Source organism: Morone saxatilis, unplaced genomic scaffold (assembly GCF_004916995.1).
Source record: "Morone saxatilis isolate NCDOM2014 unplaced genomic scaffold, NCSU_SB_2.0 Contig19, whole genome shotgun sequence".
Classification (NCBI taxonomy): Eukaryota; Metazoa; Chordata; class Actinopteri; family Moronidae; genus Morone; species Morone saxatilis.
Genome location: NW_023339751.1, coordinates 11,377,341 through 11,393,811, shown reverse-complemented (window position 1 = coordinate 11,393,811; position 16,471 = coordinate 11,377,341). Strand labels below are relative to the sequence as shown.

The 16,471-nt window shown below is 40.2% G+C and overlaps 1 protein-coding gene across 1 annotated transcript in view; it reads right to left on the bottom strand.

Annotated features, from left to right (window-relative positions):
* Positions 1-16,471, bottom strand: part of parga (poly (ADP-ribose) glycohydrolase a) — a 25,647-nt gene that overhangs the window by 7,191 nt on the left and 1,985 nt on the right. The window contains exons 4-13 of the mRNA XM_035663479.1: positions 15,177-15,309; positions 14,345-14,467; positions 14,144-14,224; positions 13,345-13,419; positions 9,000-9,092; positions 7,634-7,788; positions 4,138-4,217; positions 3,970-4,030; positions 3,449-3,524; positions 1,597-1,744 (exon numbers count right to left, since the gene is read on the bottom strand). Of these exons, the coding sequence (XP_035519372.1) occupies positions 1,597-1,744; positions 3,449-3,524; positions 3,970-4,030; positions 4,138-4,217; positions 7,634-7,788; positions 9,000-9,092; positions 13,345-13,419; positions 14,144-14,224; positions 14,345-14,467; positions 15,177-15,309 (1,025 nt within the window). The remainder of the gene's footprint in view (positions 1-1,596; positions 1,745-3,448; positions 3,525-3,969; positions 4,031-4,137; positions 4,218-7,633; positions 7,789-8,999; positions 9,093-13,344; positions 13,420-14,143; positions 14,225-14,344; positions 14,468-15,176; positions 15,310-16,471) is intronic.

The following is a 16,471-nucleotide window of genomic DNA, read 5'->3' as shown; positions in this document are numbered from 1 at the left end:
GCCTTACTTTGACCAGTAGTGGTGGGCGAGGTACAGCTGCAAGGCAGGAAAAAAAATAGGATGGCCAGAGGAGGAGGAGGGAGGCGAGTGAGAGGGCAGAACATTTAGACAGGTTGACCGAAGCAGAGTGAGTTGGAGGTTGAAAAATAGAGCAATTCTGCTGGAGAGAAATGAAGGATAACTGGGCAGTTCCAAGTGAATCAATGCAATGGATTTACCTTCGGACTGGATGGAAGGACAGCAAAAAAAAATGAATGGAGCCCAATAAACACACAGAGCTCAGTGAACAAGAGAAAATAACTCAAGAGACAAAGACAACACAAGATTAGTCTATGTTAAGTGTCACAATAGAAAGGCCAGAGATGCACAGATGTGTGTAGTTTCTTTAGGAAGAGTCCACATGACATAAAGGTGCATTACATTCAAAGTATTCAGTGTGGTAGAACTTCATATATAGATTGTAATACTGGTATTTACTAGTATTTGAGTCCTTTATTCACATACACCATTAATACAGCATCATACCCATTTGGTCTTTAATTTGCATATCACATTGGTTTTCTTTAACTACTGATCCACAAAATGCTAATTGGCAGACTTTCTGCTCCACAATGGCCTGCGACCATTCCCTGCACACTGTAGTCAAATAAGCACTGCGTCACAGAAAGCGTTAACTGGGTGGAAGCCTATAAATAACCTGTCCTAATATCCAGTGTCTCTATGAGGAGATTACTGTGTGTGTGTGTGTGTGTGTGAATGTACACCACAAAGATGCCTTTGAGAGTGCCATTACTTTTTCTTATAAGTGCGTTATGGTAACTAAACAGCCAACAACAGAAACAAACTGGCAATAACTCTAAGTAATCATCTATCTATCCATTTTGCTTATCCCAAAGTGGCGTAAGCAAGGTAGCCGAGGTGTCTTTCACCCTAACCACATTCTCTAGCACCTCCTGGGAGATCCTGTAGTGCTCTCAGGCCAAGAAGAATATGTAATCCCTCCAGACTTCTCTGGGTCTGCTCTGGGGTCTGTCTCTAAGGGTGAGACCGGACACCCAAACCAGACAAATTATTTCAGCCACTGGTGCAATATAATTCTTTAGTTTATTCACTACCCAGAGCTCATTATCATGAGGTGAGGGTTAGAACACGCAGAAGTCTAGTACAATGCCTGAAACACTACTGATGCTACACCAATCCACTTATCAACTACATGCTCCATCTCAACCTTACTACTGAAACAGGACTCGTGCTACCAAGCCAACAGGGGCTTTTCACTATATTGCTGCAAACAGTGCGTGTTCGAGGTCACAGTCCGACAAAGTCAGACAAACCACATCATTTGTAAAAAGCAGGGAGGGGATTCTTGAGGTCAACAGCCCTTTCATTCTCCACTGAGATTTAAATCACAAACAAAACTGGTGACTAGGCACAACTTTGGCGAAGCTCATTCACTGAGAATGATGCTTGACGCAAGGGAGGACAGAACAGATGGAATACGCATACTTGAAATATGAGGCTCTGGATTAAACAAAGTAAAAGTCAAAAGGGTTCAAGAGGCTCATTAGTTATTGATGTATGTGTGTCCCTACATACCTGTAACGATGAGGCATTCATTGTATTCCAAAGCTTCAGTAAACAGGCGAGAGACAATCAGTTCAGGGTTGATGAGGAACCTGATCTCTTCCTGGACCAGTCCATGTCCTGTTACCCCTCCACCTACAAGCCTGTTTGCAAAGTCCACCTAATGAAAAAAAGAAACAAAATAAACAGAAGAGTTAACCAAAATGGAGGAGTTATTTCCTCTAACTTTATGTTCTTCTCCTAACAGCTTTCGTCATTGCCCTCAAACATTCTTGAATTCAAAATCGACTGGGACCCATATGACAAACTCAATTTGTGCATGGTGTGCAGTTATATATTCAAAACAAAACAATTGATGGATTCAACTATATAAATATATTGCCCTTTGTCCTGCCCATCCAATGCACTTGAGAAGAACTGGGAGATGTAGTTACTGTCACTCTCATTATTTGAACAAATGACTCTATTAGTGTCTCCTTATTAACTGTCACCCACTGTGGTCATTTAATATAGATAAATGTGTAAGGATCACTGCATTGCTTCCTGCTTGTAAATAATCAAATCAGGAAATCGTAGCAATTAATGGTGAGCATAGCAGTAATTTAAAATCTGCAAATGTGTGCAGACCTTTATTTTTAAATATAGGTTAAGTCTGTTGCCATTCCCTGTGATAGGATCACTAATGCTTACAGCTATAAATTGGCTGGGTCGATATATTGGAGGTATATCGAGTCAGTGTGTATAGTCAGTCAATAATTTACAAGAAACTGCAGAACCAAAATGCCACAATATACCTGGGGTCATTTTTTTTCATAAACCTATTACATAAACAACTACATCATTATCTGATACAAACCCAAATTATTGATGAGATCACAGTCACAGATGCTTGTATCTATTTTTTTGGCCTCCCTTTTCACTAAGGAAATATTTGTGATACTGGAGCTTCATGCCATGTAAGCCCAGTCCTTGTTTTTGTGGCACGTATAAGCAGCCACATTCAGTCACAATGCTGCTATTTAAACAGTCTGTCAGGGGTGAAGGTTCTGCTCACTGGCCCACAGCTACGTCAATCTGTGTGACAGTGAGTGTGTTTGTATGTGCATGTGTGTATGTTGTCTAACCAGTCGCTCAACTCCTCACCTCCTTTACTGGTTCACCCCTAACCTCACCCCCCTCACCCTTCAATCTCACCTCGTGACAGAATGACAGCCCACTCTGCCCTATCGAAACTCAACGCACAGCCAGTGCCCGGCCTGTGCTGAGGTACCCATCAATCCTCCTGCAGGACTCCTGGCCCACTGGGTCGCCCCAGTGAGATGGCTCGCCCTCGTCATCTTTTCCTCCATGCACCTCCTTCTCCCTCATCCCCACACCCCAGGGTCCTTTCCTCCACCCTTGCCTCTCTGAGCTACTCAAGTGTGTACATCAACTGTCAAGCCACAGTAAAAAAAATGCACAAGCATCCTGGAACACCGACCGGAGTGAGGAGACGGGGTGAATCAATGCAGCCAATAACCTTCTCAGATATGCACAAAAAATATACAGCTGATTTATATTTTCTGGAGGTAGTGGACAACTATTCAGACAAGCAGCAGAGTCTCTTTGACTTTAGAAAGCTAAAATGAAGGCGTGATGATGGTCAGAGTCTTCTTTGTCAGGTCTGACCACAGTGACAAGTACAAAACTTGTAAGCTACATAAAATTTGACACTCTGAGCAAACGTGTTTTGACAAAGTTTCTAAAGCCGATGTTACAATAAGGCATCATTTTTAAATTATTGGGGGGCGCTAGCAGGAAAGCATACTTTTATTACGCCAGGTTCAATAAGTAGTGAGATACAGAATTGTTAAGGAATTCCTACCTGCAGCATCCCGTAACCGTCATCCTCAATCGTCCCCTTACTAGTGATATGTAGGCGTGTCAGCTGAGTCTGGGAACTTGACAAAAAAAAGATATTCTTTCACCAAAGTGTATTAACACAATATAATACTTTCATAGTTAAAGAGGTGAAGCCACACCATGCTTCAGCAAAGTGTGTATGCACTAAAGAAAATCTACAGGTTTGGATGTGAGGTGGATTGGTATTCTGAGGGGAACCAAATGACCAGTAAATTAAAAATGAATTAATACATATTTCCTGAAACATTTTGATGCACACGCCACCAACATCATTTTGTTCTATGGTAGGAATGAATGATGACACATAGAAACTCTGATATTTGAATGTTGTTTGAGTGGTCAATTCAGATTTGTTAAATGAAGTTGTAGGGACATTTAAATTTGTGTGTCACTGTGTGTGCAAATAATATTTAAAACATAGCAAAATCACATTAAATTCAGGTCATTAAATTCATAACATAGTAGAATAGAGTAAAGTAATACCTTTCCCAGTTTGGAGGATTGTTCAATGATTGTCTTGTAAATGTAACAAGACCCTTGGGCTCTTAAGAAAAGACAAAATATCATAATCAAAAAGTGTTCAACAAACAAATATGGAGAGCATTATAGAGAGAGTTGCTGCAACATCATGTATAATATTTTAATGCTTACTGGTCTGTGTAACTCTTCTGAAGTAACACAGCAAAGTTTTAAATTTCTCAATTTTTCTTGGTGAAGGACCTTCGAATAACCTGAAACAAAAAGAAAATGGGAATTTGAGTTCACAAGAAAGATTTTGTAGGGTATTGATTTTGTTAAACAGTACATGTGAAAGTCTTGAGAGTCTCTGACAAAAAGAAAATTCAATGTGTCACTCAGAGTCATTATCTATAGCTCACTGCACAACCATGCTAAAGCATGCCATGAGTGAGGTCAAGCTTTTAAACTGGCATGATGTCTATCCCATCTATCTCCATCCTTTACACAATGGCACTCCCTGAGGCCATGTTTCAGTTCTTCAGTTACCATAAAAACTAGGGTGGATGGAGGGAGGAGGGAGGAGGGAGGAGGGAGAGAGAGCGTTGGGTGGAAAGCTTAAATCAACCCATACTGGTGCTCTCCCTCCATTAAGAGCGACCTAAGCTGATGACTAATCAGAGTTCATCATATATTGTTCCTCTCCCGCCGCTTTCTGCACAGACTAGTGAAGAAATTAAATCAGAGTGGACAAAATAAAATGAAAAATGTATTGTACTAAAAGTCCCTCAGTGAGGAAAAAAAACATTTATTAAAGGCAATTCCTGCGTATAACATGCAATTCCCCCCACTATTTACTTTACTTACACAGCGCCTTACTCATGCACTGTGAACCCCCCACCCCAATCCCCTTAGTCAGTGTCACTTTGGCATAATGTACCCTGGAGGATGAGATGGCTTAAGTGAAACACTTGGATGAGGGTGAGATTTCCAGTAAAGCCACAAATCATACTTTGCTGAGGACAGAAGAGCAACTAATCATGAAGGATTTAGTCACAAAATATATTGGAGAAATTTTCGTTTTTAAGAATAGTCACATTAATTATTTGGTTCTTATTTACTGCAACCTTACTTACTATATAAAGTGCACCAGGAGATACGGTTCCTGACAGTTTTCCCATTACCAATTAGGTTGCTTTCTTGCAAATGAGGTTGGCCATCTCATGGTAACTCAGAAACAAAAACAGAGGCTTTATTTCTCAAAAATGAGCTTCCACTGTTGACTAAACTGTTAAACAGGTTTTCTATGTCATTTTCTTCTCAAACAGCGGAAAACACAAGCTAAAGAGATAAGTCTGCCTTCTTTCCTCCTCTGGAATCTATCCATCACTTAACGGAGGACAAACCTTGACAGTTCTGCCAAAACAGCAATCAGCAGATTGCTTGCTGCTCTGCTTGTCCGAGACGGACCGCTACTGTAGACGATAAGCAAAGTGACGGACACTCCCTCAATTACAGGGGGAAAAGGGAGGGCCAGTAACGATCCAGGGCCCATTTTAGACTGCACTTGTTGTCTTGTCTTGTCTTATCTTCTCAGAAACACCAAGAGTTTTTTTTTCCTCTCATGCTCTTTCCTGTATTTTGCTGCCGGCAGAAATGCTGATGGTGAAGGCAGGCCCAAGTGCCTGCAACCAAGTGCTGGCACGGGTCTGAAACAGCCAGCCCCTCCAACTGGAATCAATGCTTACATTATTACAGAGGCCTCTTCAATGTGCCTGCCACTAATGTTTGATGTGGAGGCAGATATCATGCACCACATACAGATGACTGATTGTGAGACTACGATTAAGGTCCAGATAAAATGACTGAATTGAAGGGTGGGGGGATGGTGTACCACATCACGCATAATCAATACGACCATCCCGGGGATTCATAAAAATAATACTGATCGACCCCCAAGGGAGCGCAGATGGCTAATTAGACTGTGGATAGCAGTTAGGGCCCATGCAGATTGCAGGGAATATCAAAATTATAGAGTACTAAAACTAGCCTTCATGTTCTACAAAGAGTGTAAGCACTATCATAATAAGGTATTACCAAACCGACATCTCCAGTATGTCAGGCAACAACCCTGGAAGTTATTACACATATCCCTAATGAGGAGAAATACAGTGAAATTGAGTTGAGATGATATCTGGACTATGTCCAGTGTGTATAAATTTCCTTGAGGGAGTCAACCCAAAGGGATCAATAAAGTGAAGTCTAAGTCTAAGTATAACAAAATCTCATTATGACATTGTTACCTAACCCACCTCACCTATACAAAGCATCTCAACTTTCTAACTATTAGTTGTGACAAAAATATGTGATGTTAGTGTCTAGAATCAGCTATATTAACAAAACAAATCAAATTACAACAAAGAAATCTTTTTCCAACAGAGAACACACTGGAGCTCATTAACAAAGACTGATTCCAGAAAACTGTGATAACACACAACATAACGCATTACTGCAACACCTTCCACTGCCATCTGCACACGTTACACCAGTAGAGCAGAGGTTGCGTACTTCAGATAGAAGAATGTAACAGCCATCACTCTTACAAGTATGCGGCTGACTGCATTCATGCATCATTTCCCTCCGTTCCAAATAACCTCAAGATTATGAGAAGCCTAGAGACAGATAGACAGGTGTGCATTTTAAAAACGGTCAAACAAACAATTTGTTTCAATTAGCCATTCCAGGCTTTCTTAACAGACCACTGGTTCTGAGTAGGCAGAAACAGAGAACACCAATTTAACACTCCTACTCAGAATCTCTCTCCCACACAAAAAAAAGACATAACAGAAAAATGGTGCTCAAGGAGATTCTCTGCCCACAGTCCCACCCTCAAGTCTATAAAGTGATATGGGCAGTTACAGCACCCAATGTAATCTTATAGTTATCGAATAAGAAATATGACATGTGACAAAAAACAAATGAGATACCACAAGCTGTAACTCTGTTTAGCATCTAGGTCGGATCAGTTTATTTTGTTATGCTAAAAAAGAAACTTCAGTGTTATTGTGTGTAAATTTACTGGACACTAACTAAATGAGTAAAAGCAGTGAATTCCTGTATATGGGGTTTTCAAGGCAGTAGTGCCCCCTTATGGAAATCAGTTTACTTTCCTCTGAATTGTAGGATCACCAAAAACAGAGCTACTCAATCACAATTCTACCAGTTTGCAAGAGATAGTTGTAATGAATCATTAATATAATACACATCTTTGAATGGGTTTGACCCCGTTATCACACCAATAAAACCTGGGCAATACAGGACGTACCACAATCTTTTAAGACCAGAAAAAAAGTACAACGATACCAGTGAGTCTAATTGTGCTCTTATCCAAAAGCATAGTAAGCTTACAGACCAATGAGGCTGACTCAGGATCAATATCTGCGTCTAAGATCTATTCAGTCTCCTGCTTAAAGTAATGGCTTACAAAGGGACTCAGCGGAAGACCCATGAGGTAAATCTCATTTTGTGAATAAAAAACTAACAACTGCAGCTGACTCAATTGCCCGAGTGAGCAACTGATCATTGTTTTTTGTCTCTCCGGTTTTCTTGAAAATCATGTTTCTGTTGTGGTGGTTGGTGGTGTTGTGTGTTGTGTGTTGTGGTGTTTGCTGGTGTGTGTGTGTGCCTTTACCTGTAGAAATTGATCTCAGGATAATTGCAGTACTCTGACTTGCGGGAGTTGCGTCGGGGAAATGTGCAGAAGAAGGCGTTGGCCAGAAGACAGGCTATTTGCTCCTGAGACAGAGTCAGGGAGTGGTTCATCCTTGACTTCAGTAGGGGAATTGGCTAAAAAGAGAAAGGGAGAGAGAAAAGCGACTTAAATCAGAGTCAAAACTGAATCAAAGCAGAGAAACAAAAATGGAGGGACTGGAGATATGAATGGGAAACGTAGAGAGATGCAGAAGAAACACACAAGGTTACATAGGTGCAGTACTGTAGGTCTGAGGACGAATGGGGGCAGATAATTAGCTTAGCAATCTAGCAAGCAGAAGAGACGAGAAGAGTTCAATTAGGTTAATGGGTGGTAGTAATTAAGGTCCTGGTTTTCTTGCTCTCCCCCAGGTTCGTTCAGTCAGACACATGCGGCCCATCTATCTTCACTGATTAGGGCTAAAGAGCCTCCCAAGGCTGCCTAGTTAGCAGATCAATACCAGCTCTAATAACACACACATAAACATTAGCCTTGACGCTTAATACAGCAAAACAAAGCAGAGAGTCAGAAAGCTTCATTATCCAACTGCTAAAAAATGATTTTGAGGTGAAATCTATAGCAGAAATTCCCTCCTTTAGTTAAACCTGAGCATCCTCGACGTTCTGCCCCTGGTTTCTGTCTGCAGTAACAAGTAAAAGGATTTTCCTATCCTGCCCAGACTGGGAGCTAAATTAACTTTATTAAATCAATCTCAGGACTCTGAAATAGATAACTGAATTACAAAAATACCAATCTTGGAATTCTTGCATTGCTATAATTGATGACAGAGCATGAACATTAAGACAAATGGGGATGACATTTAAAAGATCTGTCACATGGTTCAGCGCCATTTACTGTGAATAAAAGCAAGGGCCTCTGAGATTTGACGGGGGTGATATCAAACCCTGTTTCTTGAAATTTACTGCTCACAGTAGGAAGGGCTGGTGTGGAAGTCCAAAGGAATAGACTGAATTTTAAATTTCATAAGCATAACACATCAGATGGATGACTGGACATGAGACTGACCTCTCCTCTCTCAGCCGTCTTTTCTAATGAAGCAGTTCTTGATATGGACCAAAAAGGGGCATTCATTATCTAGCCGTTGTAACTCATGAGCTGATCTTGTATAACCCTTTGCCTTACCTCCCCTGCTGACTACACACACTCTTACATCATCCTTCCTATAGACCTTTACACTGCTGACCTATTGGCTTTTTTAAACCCACTACCCATTACATCGCAACAGCTCACCCTTAAATTTCCTCACGCAAATCCCGTAAACCCCTTTGAACATACATTGACTTACCATTGTGCAGAGGCGAGGAGCACTGAGTGCTAGGTCAGCCATAGCTGGTAGTATAACCTCAAACAGATGTTGTGCCTCACAATGCTCAAGACACTGGAGAGAGGAGAGAAAAAAAGAGACACACAGGCAGAAGTATTGTTAAATGGGATCTCTCTGTTGAGCTGACTGCCTAGTTAGGCAGGCAGTTACTCAGAGCCAGCAGTCAGAGTGACGGATTAGATCTGAAGTGACATATTAGTTTGTAACACCACCGGTTTTTAGTAGAAGATAAATCCAACAAGATCATTAAAGGGATAGTTTGGGTTTTTATAGCAAGGTTGTATAAGGTGCTTATCCAGTCAGTGCATTTATCTACAGAATGGTGGTTGGCAAGCAGAAAGGAGTACCAGGGCGGAAGCTGAGCAATGCACTGCTGTGGACAGGGGGCAGCAAGAAAACTTATTTTAGTCACCAAAAAAATAAATAAAGTATATGCTATCTTTCAAATATTTTCACCACTTTAACTTGACAGCCCTTACCGAAAGGTAACTGATGAGATTTTGAGGCTTTGTTTTTTTATTCTGTTTTTGGGAGAGAAGAGTAAATTTAAACAGTTTAGATCTCACTCTTTGATTGGCAGTCCCCGCTTTTCCATGTAAGTAAAGATATAGATAACCGAAGTGAGAACAAAAAGTAATAATAACAAAAACATCAACGAGAAATATCAGAAAATAGGTAATACAATTTTGTTTTACTTTCTCATATTTTCCATTAAAACTCTATTATTCTTACTTTCTGGAAAACAGATTGGTTCAGTGACACATTTTTTTTCATAATAAGCAATAACAAATGAAGAACTCCGTTTCGAATGGAAATACATGTGAAACATGAAATTCTCTTTTCAATAACTCAAACAATTTATTTTAGGGTTTAATATTGTCTTGTTAAGACAAAGAGAAAGAATGCCCCTGAAAAATACAGGAAGCAGCCAACTGCTTGATGAAAGGTTTAAATTGTTTAATAACTGATAGTGACTCTGAGGTTATAGCCCAACTCCAACAACCAATATCTAAGGATCCTCAGTTCTTTCATATCTAACAAGAAAACTCTGTTTCAGTAAAGGTAATGTTTATTGTTGTTTTACGGTGAACTCCCACTCCTCAGATATCAATAATCCCAACCGTCCAGCGGCGAAAGGAGAAATAGAAATGCTGCAGAGCTACTCACTACACAGAACCTGTTTCAGAGGAAAACTACCATCAATCTGGAAGCGAGCCTGCCACGGCCGAGGCATCCATACTTCAGCCTGTAGCTTACCTCAGCATCCATCTGCAATTCCCTCTAAAATAAACACCCAGTTATTCCATCATAGACCCAGATTTACAACGCAATCACTTATGAGTGTATTGGCTCCGAATGTCACTGTCATCAATCACTTGCCTTATTCTATCAAGGTGAGCAGGGGAGCCCGAGCTGATTAAATAGAGCTTCTGGAGCAAATGCAAATGACCAATTGTGGAGAGAGTGGCAGGGTGGCTTGATTTTCAACAGGAAGTCTTTGGTGGGCGATTTGGCCGGGGGGGCATTTATATGGCTGCAGAGCAGGTCTGACTAAATGCTGTCAGAAGTAATGAGCTGGCAGACATCATAAAGCACTCCTGTGGGACTAATAGATGGTAGCTGGTGATGCGGCAGGATGAGGGTAGAAAGATGATCCCGCAGCCCTTCCACAGCTACAGCAGCCGGCCACAATGGTAACACGCAGGTTAGGCTCCACACACAAACTATACCTTTCACATCAATACATATGACAAACTGTGCTCCAACGGGACAACCCGGATTTACTGCAGCATAGGCTAATGATCGATTACACTCTGATCTTCCATCCATTCTGGTCTTTACAAGTTATTTTTATTTCCTGGCAGCTCAAGCTACGCAAGTCTCCATTTCACATTTTTATTTAGAGGTTTTCCATGAATGTTTTTAATTGCATTTTGTGTCAAACACTCACGTTTAATTTTTTTTTTAAATCATTGTGTGAGAGATATCGAAATAAAACAAGCAACAAAACACAAAAGTGAAAGCGACAGTGTTAGGGTTGTTGCCGACAGTGTTAGGGTTGTTGCCAACAAAACGGGTTAGGGTTAACCCCTATTTTAAATAGATTTTGCTAACAATACTTAGACATTTTTACCTAAGTAAGGTTTGGAATGCAGTACTTTTACCTGTAACTGAGTATTTTCCCAGTGTTGCATCGTTAATTTTTCTTAAGTAAAGGATTTGAATACTTCTTCCACCACTGTTGTTGCCTTTGCAGCTGAACGTTCATGTATTGGAACATCAGCCGTACTTACTCCTGGACTGCTTTCCTGCTCAGCGCTCAGACATTCATCAGAAAGTGACACAGTGACAGTTTCATTTGGCAGGGGAAAGACAATTTACAGACAAGTCCTAATTTGGATTACTGTTTTTTTTCCCCTACTATAGCTATTACACGTTGAGCGGGGTGTCAATCACTGGCCCAGGGGCAATGTACCTCTTGACAATTACCCCAGTGCAGCACAAATATTGCTGCAGATTTAATTAGGTGGTCTTCGCTCAGGGGTACAACAGTTAGGATTCAAACTACAGCAAAAGAGGAGTAACATTTAAAAAAAAGGTATGAGGGAAATTTATTCTCTCAATTATTAATCGGGTTGGGTTGCCTAAGAAGAATAGCTAAACAATTCTATGTGATTCTTCACTACATTAGTCTGTGTGTGATAGATAAATCTCGTCAGATGCTGCATGTCTGCTGTGGAATGGCAGCTGTTAATCATTCCTGCTCACTGTGTTGGCATGATGCTCTGTGCGCTCCCTCATCCTGCATCCATCAACTGATAGAAATGTAACTGACAGAAAGCAGTCACAACCAGTAGGTATTTTGTATCCGTACACATGTATCTATTAACTTTTGTCAATTACTACACATATCATAAAAGTTTGATTTCAAACCTTGATGTCCTTCTCCTTGAGCACCAGCAAAATGCCGTGCTCAGGACAGTGAGTGGAGCTGCTGACGCAATAGACTCCTGGAAGGGCGAGTTTCTTGCTGGCTTTACGAAGACTCCTTACAGATTTAATGGGACCTTTTAATTAAATTGGAGTAAGCTATAAAAAGGTACAGGCGGCTATTGATCTACCAAGCTCTCTGCTTTACTCTGCGAAATTATTTGAGAGTGGGGGAGAAAAAAAAGACCATTTTGGAACGGTCTGAATTATCTGAGTAATCAGTGATGAGAAAGGACTGTAACAAGTATCAAATGTTCCTACTTAATTGTAAAAGCTCCATTAGAATAATGATATTGTTCCTAATGGCACAGACTAAGACATGAACTCACTTAGAAATAATCTGACAATTAACTACATACTTCACTAAATGTAGGTAACCAAATTAGGCTCCTAGCTGTGTATGTATATATGTGGACTTGCTTTGAAGTGAATACACTTCCAGAAGACAAGCAGTACTACCACTACTGTATGTACAATATTTCTGGAAGGAATTCTGCAAAACAACTGATACATTGTGTACATTTCTAAAATAGTTTTAATAAGTAATCTCATAACAATGAAAGACAGGTAAATATTAATCCTACATGGGAAGAAGTTTGTGTAACAACAGGTATGTAATTACAGTCCATAAGTGTCTGAACAGAGAATCAGAAATGAGAGAATGAGGGGGACAGAAAAAAAGAAAGCCATTCCCCTGGTTCACCTGCAACAGCTGCTGCTGCCATGCTCTGTGCTCATCTGTCCTTACTGTATGATGCCTATTTGCTCCTGTGAGACTCCCAGGTACTGGGAGGGGAAGACGTGCACTGATGGGCTTGCAGCCAAAAAGAAAAAAAAGCAGGCTCCCTTTGCGATAACAACTCTAGTTCAGTGTCGGCTTCATTCTTCAATTAAGGTAAATTTTAAAGACATAATTAATCAAGGTGCGTTAAACATAACTGCCACGTCTACATGGTAAAGTTCACAAGGGCTGACTGCCAGAGCTGCGATACACACTACTGGCTGCATTTAACTTATGAGGTGTTTATTTATAAGTCAATTATCTTAAATGATCAAATATAAAAGCCTGTTATATAGCAATTTAATACATTGGAAAAAAAATGTAAGTATTGTGTTTAAAGAGGTTTCCCACCCAACAACATTCAAGTTTCATATGCTTCATGCTGAGCAAAGAAGCATACCTAAGACATGTTTTGGCAATACGGTATGGTCAGTAGGTTTTATGGAAACCATTTTAATCTCCCTGCTTTATCTTTTGTACAATAACAGTCTATAAAAATCAAATTATGAACGAGTCATGTTTTAACCAGCTTACCTCTGTGCAAAGAAGGTTCAGGGCAGTGAAGTCCCATTTCTTTGCATGGGCTATGTTGTATCTCAATATTGCATCCTAAAAAAGAAGAATTAAGAGTTATTTATTCATAGAAGACTATTCTTAAATATATAAATTGCAGCAGATTAACAGTATAATATTTTGGATCACAGATTCTTACTACACAGTATATTCAATACTATACTATACTATTCAATACTAACACAGTATATTTGTTGCAAACTCTGCCACCATGTGGTTGTTCATGGAATAGGTTTTGTATATTAGAAATTTGAAATTTGAAGGCATCCTGCAAGGCATTCTTGTCCTCACTGTCTAACCTTTGATCCACACTACTCTGACTTTTTTCATACCCGAAAAGAATCTCTTCAAAAATGCTTACAAGCTGGACTCATTTTGCCAAAATGATGTCATATGACTACTCAGGCATGTTCAGAAGCCGACTTTATGTCGCCCATTTTTCTGAGGTCACATATTTATAAACTTTTATAAATTCAGTTCTACTAAAACACAATATAAGTGATCATGGAGAGTTGGAGGTGCCAGAACGGAGGTTTGAGCTGCTGAGATCAAACAAAGTTAACTGTCTTTCCCACTCCTTCTAGCTGTAGTTGTTTGCAAACATAAAGAGGGGGGAGCAGAAGACGGTTAGCTGATTTTCTAGGTTTTGGTGTTTCAGTGTGGATGGATGCAAGTCATTTCACATGTAAAAAGCTGTTTCTAGGTCTTAGTGACGACTATATTCAGCCTAATTCAGTCCAGCCCTGAACAGTCATCTTACCCTCACATCCAGAGAACTTTTGAAGCCTCCCTGCAAGGCAGTGCGGATCAGTTCCCAACGACTTTGGACACCACCTCCATCCTGCATGACATAACAAATGACATATTGCTTTTGCTACAATACCTAGCTACAGTAACTAATGTTACTGTGGTACATTGGGATGTTTTAAAAAGCATTCAAAGCTGTGATGCACTAGTATACCTCAGTCTCCATAGGAAACAGATTCTTCTCAGAGCAGGGCATTTTCACAGACACATCATCCCACGCATCTTTGAACTTGGAGGGGTATGGAACAGGGACGTCTCCCTCTCTGAGGAGATCCGTCTGTAACAAGGAAACAGAATGGCAGGGAAAATGAAATGTCTTTAGATGTTATTGTTGTGTATAGAGAAGTGATGACTGCAATGTCTGCTTTCTCTTTGCATATCAAAAAGATGCAATAGTTGGCATGGCATGGTAGATGAAATTAAGAAGCCAGTCACTTTGGTTGCATTCATTACTTGCCTTGTCTTAAAACTTGATATAATTGGCCTACAAGCTTGACACTTGTTTTACCAAAGTCATATGTTCCTCTGCTGGCTGACTAAACATCTCAAAGCTCTTCTGCTTTTAATGCACGGATGTGATTTTCTTAGAACAGTAATTAAAACACCAGTATTGTTGTGATTTAGTGTGTGATGGGGAGAATCTAGCTCGGGTGGCAGCGCCGACAGTGTTCCTGTGGGACTAGTAGTGGAGGACACAGTCTGATAGGAGCTTTACTGACAAGAGGCCCTGAGGGGATCATGGAGGATGACTTCACACTGCCCAGAACTGTCTCCCTTTTCCTCTTACCCACTGTATCTATCTATCTAAACAGCCTGCATTCTCTCACCCACTTTTTCCTATCTTGTTCTCTCTTATTAAAACACAAAGTGTAGACCCATCACGCAATGCCCATCTGCACACACATTCTTTTTATGTCTGTATTAAGTATTCTTTATAACATACCACATAAAAGGAACACGTACAGAACAAATGGCTCTTGACTCACCCTGACAGTGACAGTATGGTTAGGCACTACTTTCAGATGAGTCAAAGGGGGGGCACACTGAGGCATTCTTTTCAGCTCATCTATGGGTGTCCCCAGCCATCCTCTGCCCATGTTATGCAATGCTAATGAAACACTGTACAGAACAAAAACAAAGTTAGTTTACCACACTATTACTGAAGGACACTGTGAGCATAGTGGAGCTAGGACACAATAGGAAAGGAAAAGTGATTCACTAAGCTTAAAAGTGGTATTCATACAGCTTTTTAAGAGTAAAATTCAAGCACTTCCAAGGTACCAAAACCACAAACTTCCAGACACCTGAAGCCTAATACTCTAAAAATCTAAACTGTTACTAAATGCATTTGCCAAACTTTTACAGAATTCCTTCATACCCACAGCCATCAATATATATTATCACTTTATTTATATATGTATTATATTTTATGACCAGTGTTCATATTAACTTTGACTGTATGTTTTGAAGGTCATTGAAATATATATATATATATATATAGGCCTTCTTGCTATAGCGATTGGTTGTGTAGAATGACATTATATCCACACAGCATGATTGATAACTTGTTATTACAAACAGCTGTATTATTTTGAATTGTAGCAAACAATTTAGGCGCTACCTTAAAATAAACATTTTAAGCTTTCACACAAAAAACCCTGTAAGAAAAAAAAGTGGTTAAGGTCTTGAGACAAAGCCCATGAACAGTGCAGTCGACTGGCCACCTGTTCTCACATCACAGTCCAAGTGAAGAGTGTACACCCTTGAACCTGGTTGACTTAAGATGACGAGATTTAAACTAGCTTCTTCGGTTTTGTTGTGTTCCTCACTCTGATTTATAACATTTTACTGGCCTGTGAAACTTATCAAGGACGGATCCACTGCATTCTGGCTTCTTATATAGTCAATAATGTACTAGTTACAGGAGTTCTCTACAAATCGCTTCTCCCAGTGCGCAATCTCAAGACGCTAAGTCAACCCCGCTCTTTAAGAAATTGACTATGTCAATAAAAGCAACGCGAACATGTCTCAAACGTTGTGGAGTAATTCCGTGCGTTAGACCAATCTAGTTGCTCCTTTCAGTGAACGGAATTGGAGGTACATATTGACAAGTTTGCTGAGATCCATTACCTGAGCCTCTGCAAGCGTCAGGAGTGCTTGTGCTTGAGAGAGTGACACACAAGTCTGCAATGACCACCAGTGAATATTTCCAGTAGTGTTCTTATGAGTGTGAACAAAGGCTCTAGTTCTCGCAGCAAAGCACATACGAATGATACAATAC